The 11,062-nt window shown below is 30.6% G+C and overlaps 1 protein-coding gene across 1 annotated transcript; it reads left to right on the forward strand.

Moving 5' to 3' along the window:
* The first annotated feature begins 1,134 nt into the window (after window positions 1–1,134).
* On the forward strand, window positions 1,135–8,357 carry LOC107455771 (uncharacterized). Its single transcript, XM_021147625.4, has 2 exons — window positions 1,135–1,256; window positions 7,515–8,357. Exons 1-2 carry the CDS (start codon window positions 1,189–1,191, stop codon window positions 8,215–8,217), a joined length of 771 nt encoding a protein of 256 aa, XP_021003284.3. The 5' UTR covers window positions 1,135–1,188; the 3' UTR covers window positions 8,218–8,357.
* Window positions 8,358–11,062: the final 2,705 nt, after the last annotated feature.

Genomic DNA, 11,062 nt, shown 5'->3' on the forward strand with positions numbered 1-11,062 from the left:
TCAGGAGTAGTCAAGACTACTACAAGACCACTACTAAAATAATAGAACTTTCATTTTAAATTAGGGTTACAAAAATCTTTATAGGAAAACAATACCTTTGCGACTTTCATTAGTTTTATGCTGATGACAACCAAAACAATCTGGAAATGAATGAGGAAGAACTGGATCCTACCACGTGATTTTTCAGCCAATAAAAATACTCCGACAATAAAAATCTTTTCACCTGACATTTAATACTAATTTGAAATAATGGAATTGACAACAAAAGACAATCTCGAAAATATATTTTTTTTTTAATTTTAATTTTATTTTACTTTGTATTCCTTTTTTCTCTTCATTTTCATGCATTGTCATCCAATTCTGAACTATGTGCCAAATTTGAAGTTTGTAGCTAGTCGGGAAGTTAGTTTAAAATCGATTACAAAATTCCACCCAGACAGACATACACGAAGGCAAGTTTATATAAACGTGGTAAAATAGAAAGTTTTTTTAGATTAATCGTACATCGCTCAAGACTCAAGATTTACGTCCCAAAAAGAGTTTTATGTAAAATTCATCTCGCTCTTATACGTTCTGTGCAAGCTCTGTAAAGAGTTGTTTGGTTGTTGGGAGATCAGACTTAGAATCTCCTTGCCGTCAGACTAAACTTGGATAAATTTTCGTGCTTTTTCGCGTGCTCCATGGTACGCAAATGCTGGTTGGTTCCAACAAAAAGTCCTCCACAAAAGCTAGTTTGTCTTACTGTTTAATCCAAGAGTTCTCTTTCCTTCTTAAATTGGGTTCAACATTACGAGGCTAAGGAGTTTATAGTCCTAAACTCTGAATTGGATCTGCTGTTAAACAATGATTATAATATAGAATAAAAAAGAAATAGCACTATAATAAAAATCTGTTTTATTTCAGGCAGTATAATGATTAAAAAAAGTGTAACTGTGCATGAACAGAGCGAAATTATAGAATATACAATTTCATTTCAATATTCATAAACTGTTTTCATCTATAAACTAATCTATTTATGACCCGTTTTGTGAAAGGTTAAAGTAATAATAATTAAATAACTGGTCATGATAGTAACTGATTAATTGCGGAAGCGTTTCCTGCTTTAGTTTACGAATGTTAATTAGCTCGTTAAATTCTTCCTTTACAACAATAGTGATAGGAGAGTTGGGACGCTTAATTCTGTGCAGAATGGGGTCCATTTTGAATTTGCACTCATTTTACCTTTTTTTTATACTTGCATGTAGCTTCTTGGAAATGTAAGTATAAATCTTTTGTTAAATCACTTATTTTAACCAAATTTTAATCGAACAGTTAGCAAAACATGAATAAATAAAAACAAATTAAATAAAAGAAAAAAGAAAAATTACCCCCATTTTAACTTTTGAAGTATGGTCATTATTTCATTTTATGAAGCGCTAGGACAATATCTTGATGGAATGTCTAATCTAAAACAGTTATCTGTAACCGTGGTAGAACAGGCTTATTTTTACACGAAAAATGTTATAATTTGAGGAAGATAAAAATGAAGAATTTTTATTAATTAATTTGATAATGATAATTTTTCCTAATGTATAATATGAGAACATTTTTATTGATTCAGAGTTTTCAGATTTTTTGAAAACAAAGTCAAGTATTTCTGCTGTTTCGGTGGATAAAAAGGTGTTTGAAAACAAATTTAAAAAGTTTATAACTTCTCAAATTTTTTAAAAATTATTTTTTAAAGACGTGCTGTCTCTTTCATAATTATGTTGCAAAATAGCAGTACTTCAAATGTTTTGTCGTTTGAGAGTAAAAGAGCTATTCCTTTTTTTAAACATTCACTTGTAAAATTTAAAAACATACTTATTTTGATGAATTTTAAAAAAAGAAAGAAAGAAAATTTGCAGATATTTATTTCATTATTTATTATATTTTGGCTGAATTTTCTTTTTTTAATGTTTTAGTTTCAAAATATTGGTCAAACCACCTTTTTGCTAAGCCAGCTATAGATTTATTAAATAACTTTCACTGAGTCTGGCTCAGGGGTTAGAGCGGTCGCCTTCGGTGAACCGGGGTCAAATCCCAGAGATAGCTGGTCGATACGAATTTCGAACCCAGCTCGCACCAACCACAGTGCTGTCGTAAAATATCCTAATGGTTTTAAGGGTCAAGGGTTTGAGTCCCTTTACGGTCAAGCGAACCGTGGGAGGTTTCTGTGGTTTTCCTCGCCATGTAACGCAAATGCGGATTAGTACCTTGAAAAATTCCTCAACGAAGGCAAATTTCTCCCAATACTTGATCCAGAAGTTCCCTTGTCTTCTGGATTGGGTTCAAAATTACAAGGATACGGAGTTTAACATTAGTAGTCGTAAACCCAAAATTGGCTCGGCTGTTTAACGCCGCTTATAAAAATAGCTTTCAATACTTACAATAATACTTGCTTATTCCTCTTAACTTTTTCAAGATTCCGTTTCCAAACTTGGTAAAACTTTTATGCCACTGTATTTCTTGCTATCAAATTTCAATTAATTCGTAACTTGATGGTTCTTAATATTTTTAATTTATTTAATGTTAATAAAATATTAAAACTGGTTATGCATAAATTGTTTAAAATTAAGTTATCTTTCCAATGTCTAGTAAAAGAGTAAATGATGTTTATATATCAGGTTTTTTTTTTAATGTAGCAGTCAATTGTCACTCATCTTAGAAAAAAAAACTTCCCAGTGGTAGAGAAAATTCAGTTTTTTGATCCTAAGTTTAATAAATATGATTTTAAAAAGTCTTTAATAGCTAAGGCATATAAATAGACTAAACATGAATAATTTGATAACTATGTAGCTATGTTTATAAATGGTGACGAAACTAAATTTCTACTGTATTAGCGAAAATTAAGTGTGCAACTTACCGTAGCTATGTATTCTTGGTATAAAAAAAATGAAATCGCTTTCAACTTAATATTAAATTGTTTCTAAATATCACTTTTTTTCCTTTTTTTTTGCATTCTGAAAATGAAGATAAAAACATGGAAGATAAAAATAATTTCAAGTACTGAAAAAAAAAAATTTTTCTTTTAGAAATTGTATGCAGGACAGTCTTGGTTGTCATTTTAACTTTAACTAAGTATCATGGTATTTTAGAAGTCTTTGACATTTTAGCTGAGATTACGAATGGAAAATTATTTTATAACTTCAATTCATTAGTTTTATATTAAAAATTGATTAATAAAGGAAAATCTGGCGAACAAACCTATCAAGCATCTATTTCCAATTTATCTCTTTACTTTTTATATGGAGCTCGAATGCTTCATCCTTTGTTCACATATGAAGTAAATAAAAAAATATAAACCTAAAAAAATAGCCAAACCTCAATGTTACGAATTCCAAAGAAGACACAAAAATGTTCATGTTGTTAAATTTTAGGAATATCGAAAATTTTAATGAAATATCACATATTTTTTAACAATTCAGTCAAAAATAATAGCATTTATTCATTTAAAAAAAAACACACACACACAGTTTTTTCGAATAATGTCAATAAATTTACTTTTTCAATTGATTTTACGTTTCGCTGACCTCTTTTAATATTTCTGATTCTTTCCTATCACCACATTAGGAAACTGTTATTACTATTAAACTATTACTATTAAACTATTATTACTATTACTATTAAACTATCATAACCATCAGTTTTTCAGTTTCATTATCAGTTTTTCCCACCTTTTATATCAGTTTCTTTAAATTAATAAGTTTTATTCCAATTTTTCAGCAGGTTTTCCTATCTATGCAGCGTGACTAATTCTTAAATGTCGGGAAAAAAATTATTTTAAATAATTATTTATTATTTTTTATTGCTTTAATTAATGAGAATGAAAAGAAATTGAATTGTAAGACTTATAAATTTTTAAGTTAAACGTACGAAATTTTTAATTGCAAAATTCAAAAAATAAATTAAATCGTTCGAATTAAATCAAATTTTAATCATACGAGTTCTTTAAAACTGGATAACTCAGAATTTGCTCAACCGATTCTGTACAAATTTTGTAATTTTTCAAATTAAAATGACATTCTTAAAAATTGTGTGAAAATTACTTTACTTTACAATTAATTGACCTTACAGTTTAAACTTTTTTTTGGCTACTAATAAATAAATAATAATAAATAGTTATTAAAAATTAGTTTTAAATGGTATTATCTTTAGATGATTGAATTTTAAAGTTTCTGACAATTTTCGACTCACTTTAAAGAGTGCTCGAATATGGCGGAATATGCAAAAAATAAAATTACCATTTAGGGATCCAAACTTACAACTTAAACTATCGGGGCCGTATTTTCAGAGGGCGGCTATCTTCCCTTTCCTATAGTTTGAGGATCTAAAATTTGAACAAAAAGTTATGTTTATTTAGAGAAAGTACGGTTTTTGGTTTGATTTCATAACATAAAATATCGTCTGCTCCATTAAAAGAGCGGGAAAATCCGCTTGCTTATTATATTAAAAGCATTTTCTTTTCTTCCCCTTGCACACTGTAGATGCAATCTTATGAGAATACCATATTCCCTTGATAATTTCACAGCAATTTCTTTTTAATTTAAAACTATTTTGAAAGACGTGATCTAATTCAGAAACAGAATAATTCAGAATAGGCTAGATCTGGTCACCATTCCCTTCTTCCACTCACAAGCCCCCTTCATCATTTCCCTCCCCCCCCCCTTAAATTCATCATTACATTAATCACTTTTTTTCTTCTCAAATGTCAATATTTTCTACAAAAACCAAGAATATTTTGTTAAAATATACAACTATTTTAGTTTTACGTTCGAACATTTTTTTCAATACGTTAATCGTAATGAAATGAATGATTACTTGGATTTAGAAAAAAATTATCTGTATTTCAGAGAAAAAAAATTAACCTAAAAAATAGAAATTGTGTGAACCCATAAGAAGAAATAAATGAGAATTGGATTTATTTGTTAACGAGACTTGTGGCAATTCATACAGGAGACATTTTTCATCTGTCTTGCTTTAAAACTTTTTATTTTTAAAAAATTCAATATAAATGTGAAGATTTATATTTGATAACAAAAAATCTCTCTCTTTTTTCTTCCGAATTAACGGAGGCAGCAGCGCAAATGATTTTTATACTACGAAAAACTTTGTACAGGCTATAATTCGCGGAAATATTTCTATACTTGGTTCCGTCTTGAGTAGTAAAAATTTTAAAATAGTCGTTTTTTTTTCTTAATTAAACAGTCATATCTGCAAACAAATATTTTGCATTGTGGTGAAAATCTCTTTTCTCTTTTACAATTTCTCTTCATAAAAAAAAATATTTTTCTAAATGCTTTGATTCAAAAGGTGCCATTATCAGGTATAAGTTATAGCCTGTTAAAGTTTAGTGCGAAAATAAATAGTACAATTATTAAAATCTTTGATAACAGCTTTTTCCATCATTTTATCAATTTTAAAATATAAAATTTTTCCAGCGAAATTGCTGAGAGCGAAAATTTTGTTCTCATAGAAGTGCAATGTAAGTGTATCTTCCATAGAGTAAGTCTGCTCATAAATGTATATGATGCGCTGTGAGCAAACGGTAGCATTTTGTAGCAATTTTTGAATTTTCACATTTTTCCTTATACCGCATGTTTCAAAAAATTCAAAAGTTTTTACCGAGTATTGAGAAGTTTAAAATTGCTAATAACCTTTTTAAAATGGTCTTCAACTTCTTTTAGAATCCGTACATTAATGAATTTATTTCAAAGTGACTGTCATATGCTTTAATTTATGTTTTATAGCGATTTTTTCTTTTTGTCATGATTTTTTACCTCATCCGATTAACACTTAAAATTAATGATGTCCTTTTTCTCTTAAAATACACTCTATGAAATCAAAAAATAAAAACCCGCAAAGTGGCGAGTTCGTGAAAGTGGAACAAACAGTTAAAGCAGTGTTTCCCAAACTTATGATTTTTGTGTACCCTTTCAAATTTTTCGTACCGCTGTGTACTACTAATAAAAAAAATGAATGTATTTTTTACTATAAAAAATTGCACAAAATTTTAAAATCACAAGTGCTGTAGACACCACTAATTAACTGTTAACTCTACAAAAAATAGCCAATAGAAAAATATGTAATCGTAAATTTTCATGGCTAGCTTTGTTTTTAAATAATTTTTTAAGCATTTTAATTATTGTTTGTTGCAGATATTTTGCATAAGAACGCGTACCCCCTCTTAACTGTTCCCGTACCCCTAGGGGTACGCGTACCACACTTTGGGAAACACTGAGTTAAAGTAATGCTTTTGAAGGCAGCACAGTAAACGTGAAGTTATAATGTCTTATTTTATAAAATTTTTCTTAGAACTAATGAGGAATCACAAAGCGATAAACCGTCAATGTAGAACAAGAAAACCGTGATGGCTCAGGGGATAGAGCGTTCGCCTTCCGTGGTGAACCGGGTTCGAATCCCAGAGATGGCTGGTCGTTACGAATTCGGCATCCGGCTAGCAACGACCACAGAGCTGGAGTGAAATATCCTCAATGGTAGACGGATCGTGGGTTAGAGGCCCCTTGCTGTCAGTCTAACCGTGGGAGGTCTTTGTGGTTTTCCTCGACAACAAATTTCTCCCAATACATAATCCAGGAGTTCCCTTATCTTCTGTATTGGGTCCAAAATTACAAGGCTACGGAGTTGAACGTTAGTAGTCTTAAACCCCAAAAAATTGGGTCAGCTGTTCAACGGCCGTTATAAAATGTACAACATAGCATTCAGAGTAACACAACAGAGTCATCAGGCGCTGTGAAGAGAAGAATCCATCAAGGAGGTTTAACAGTAAATTATATATCTAATTTTTCTTTACTATTTACTAAACTATAAAACAAATTCACATTTGCTAGAAAATTATCCCAAGAAATTGAAGCTGTAAGATATTACCTGATTCGATTCAGAAATAAAAATACCAGAAATAACAGTCCACATGCTTCAAAGATAGGCGCCATTTTCAACACTTGCCAGGCGTGACAGTAAAGAAACAGAAATTATTTTAAATAGAAAACGTGGAACCAGCGAAAAATGTAAAAATAAAGGTGAGAAACAGAACAAGAAAAATCACAGTGGCCGAGAGGCAAATCAGGATAAAATGCATTTCCATGCCTTATGGAGTCGAAGACAAACTAATGTCATTAACAAGGACAGCATTCATTTTTTTTCCTTCTTTTTCTTTTCTCTCTCGGTTCTTGTGACATTTCTAGTTTAATTCCTTACCTTTATTTTTCCAATTTTCGTTGGCAACCTTACGCTTTAAATTTCAAATAATTTTTGTTTCTTTACTTTCACGTCGGGCAAGTTTTGAAAATGGGCGTCTATTTTTGAAGCGCTTGAAACATGTCGACTGTTATTTCTTATTTAATTGTTTCTGAAGTGAATGAAGTTTTCAATCAGGTAAATTCACATTTGCTTAATAGTTTTGGTAAATAAAACACCCAAACAAAATTAATGTTCATTAAAATTATAAAAGAAATCATATATTTTTAATTCTTTAGCTATGGCAGAGGAGGTTTTGGTGGAGGCAGAGGAGGTTCTAGAGGCGGATACAGAAGTCGTAGCAGCTCTGGATCAAGCGCTAGCAGCATATATAAACCAAGCAGTGGTAGTAGTTCTGGATCAAGTAGTAGCAGCAGTTCCATATCAAAAAGCGGTGGTAACTATGGATCAAAAAGTGGTGGCACTTCTAAATCTAGTGCAAACCAAGGAAGCAGTTTCAGAGCTATCCCAATTTATATCAATCATAATCACAGAATGAATGGAGACATTTTGAACTTAAATCGGATCAATGATAATTATGATCGTAAATCCCAAGAACATCATGAAAGTAAAATAGTTGCTATGGAAACCCGTAGACCATGGATATACCGCTACACAACGTCTCAACCCAGGAATATTCTAAAAGCGAAACCTCGAGATAATGCGTTGGAATATCGAAACTGGAGAAAATTAAGTGAGCCATCCGATCCTTTTCAAGGACGAATAGATGAAATAAACGAAAATTCCAGAAAAATGAAAGAATTGTCAGTCTTTGATTCATATGGAGATCGTAGAAATCGCTTTCAGAAACGTCACATTTGTGAGGGATCCCAGTGTTTCCATGAGGGAGGAAGAAAAATGGGGGATGATATATCCGCTGTCAACCCCAGACATGCTCAAAATTCAAAAAGTGAAAGACGAAAAAGAAACGTCTCTTTTTAAAGATTGCCAAACAGGGTAAAAACGTAATTTTTAAAATTCCATATTTATCAACGTAACTATCAGCATTGATAAGAGGAAAAAAAATGTAAGATTGTAAGATGATTTAAGAAGAAAAAAAATATAAACATGCTTTTGTCTTAGTTTCTTTTTCCTTTTTTTTTTGTTACATTCGAAATTCCTAAAATTTAAACTACCCCCAAAATATTTATATCAAATCTTTTCATTGCTTGTAAATAGAATTAACGTTTGAAAAGAAGCTATGCGATTTCTCTACTCTTTTCCTTTCTGTTACCATATTACAGTGTTTCCCAAAGTGTGGCACGCGTACCCCTAGGGGTACAGGAACAGTTTAGCGGGGGTAGTACGAGTTCCTATGCGAAATATCTTGTAACAAACGTAAATTTCAAAAAATTTTATCTCTAAACAAAGCTAGCCATGAAAATTTATGATTACGTATTTTTATATTGGCTATTTTTTGCAGAGTTAACAGTTAATAATTAGTGGTGTCAACAGCCAATTGTGATTTTTAACTTTTGTGCAATTTTTTATAGTAAAATATACGCTCATTTTTTTGGTAAAAGGAGTGGTAAAAGGAAAACTATGAAGAGAAGAGAGGGAAAATCGCATAACCTTAAAACGTCTATTCTGTTCACAAAGAGTTATTAATGCAAGACTGTATTGTAATAATTTGCTTTTGAATGGAGTTTGTGTTACGTTAACAGAGTTTTTCGAAACTCTTTCGATAACAAAATTAAAAAAGCCACATTTTAAGTGTTTATACTTGAAGCAAAGTTATAATTTTAAACTACGTGCACCATCTTTGCCATTAAGAGTTATCTATGCTTTAAAACGAAAAAAAACTCCATTTTTTTAAAACACTAAGTTGGCGAGATTTTTCTATTTTGGTGAATATTATCAAAATCAATAAATAACTCTCAATTTTTGAGAATTGTTAAATTAACGAATAATGGTTGCGTTGGAGTAAACATTTTAAATACTAAAAATCAGATCGCAAACGTTTTTCCTTTTCACGAAACGTGGCTTTTTTTCATATTGACATTTTGCGCCATAGAGGACGCTGATTAAAAATAGGCTAACTTGAGCTAAGAGTGATGAAAATAGCTTATTATTAGCAAAAAAGCGTTTTTGCGTGTGACGCTTAAGCTTTAGAAAAACAGACAAGACAACAGACAAACAGACCCGAAATGGCAAAACATTTATCAAAAGAATATTCGAAATTCAATGCATTTCAATTTCACCTTTATTTTAAAAAATCAGTTCGTCAGTTGTTACTTTTTTATTTAAATGCTAAAAATCAGATCACAAACGTTTTTCCTTTTCACGAAACGTGGCTTTTTTTCATACAGACGTTTTGCGCCATAGAGAACGCTGATTAAAAATATGCTAACTTGAGCTAAGAGTGATGAAAATAGCTTATTATTAGCAAAAAAGCGTTTTTGCGTGTGACGCTTAAGCTTTAGAAAAACAGACAAGACAACAGACAAACAGACCCAAAATGGCAAAACATTTATCAAAAGAATATTCGAAATTCAATGCATTTCAATTTCACCTTTATTTTAAAATATCAGTTCGTCAGTTGTTACTTTTTTATTTAGAAAAAAAAGTCATATCTTTTTAAATTTTCATTCTTCAAGAATTATGCAAACAATTTCGTTTAATTGTTGTAATTTTTCATTCAAAATGAAATTATTTAAACTGATATAAGAATTTGAGTACCTTACAATTTGAAAATTTTTTGAATAATAATATGTAAAATAGTAATTAATAAGTTAATATTTTTTGCATAAAACTATCATCGGATGAGGAGTTTTGCAGTTGTATTTAATTTTTCGATTAGTTTAAATTAGTGGTTCCCAACCTTTTGTGGACCAAAACCTTGAGGTTGGCTGACACACATCTCCCCTTTTTCTTTTTGCTCAAAAACCATTCATTGCTGCTTGTGAGCAACCAAACGCTAAGTTATGTTTGATTTTAATTTAAATTGTAATGCAAATAAGGAGGCAATTTTATCCTGCCATTTTTATTAATTAAAAAAAAATTGCGCATCTTTTTTTTTTCAAAAAGAAAGGATATTTAAAACGGAATAACTAAAACAAAAGCTAATTTTTTAAAATTCATATTTTAATATAATCAAGAAAAAGTTAAAACGTTAGCAACTAAAATTTGAGAAAAAAAAATGAAGGGTGAGAAAATACATTTTTACCACTTCAATGACTGCCCTGTGCTTGGTGTATTTCAGTTAAAGCTTGAATGTCAGGTTTTATGTTCGGCAGATTTAAACGCAGGTCTCCTTTGAAGCAAATGTTCAACCTATTTCTTTGCTTTGTGAGCAGCTGGACGACAGAACTAAAACCTCTCTCCACTAAATATGTTGACGGTAACGAGATGAGGAGCGGCTCAGTTTGTATGCCAGTTTCATAAGCTTTACCCAAGCTAACTCGTAACCGTATTTTTTAAAGACGACTTTAGCATACTTCAAATCTAAAAACTCAGTCTGCAAAGAGAAGTGAGCTTATCCACAACTTCAAAAAAGAAAGGATCGAAACTCCAATCCGGAATTTCTAATTTCTTCATATCTTTAAATCTTGATTCCATATCAGTTTTTTACTGATCAAGGTGAGCAGTAAAAATTAAGATTTTATTTTCGAGAATCTCGATATCTGCCACTGAACACTTTCTAAGAGTTGGAAATTGCATTAGCTCTTTGCGACCAATGTTTGACTTGTAGATATCAAACTTGACGATGAATGAAGATATGATTCCCTTAGCCTTGATAATGTTCATTTTATTTCCTTGAAGTTCTACGTTGATTTCGTACATTTTT

Source organism: Parasteatoda tepidariorum, chromosome 6 (assembly GCF_982258835.1).
Source record: "Parasteatoda tepidariorum strain Cologne lab strain chromosome 6, Ptep-v5.0, whole genome shotgun sequence".
Taxonomy (NCBI): Eukaryota; Metazoa; Arthropoda; class Arachnida; order Araneae; family Theridiidae; genus Parasteatoda; species Parasteatoda tepidariorum.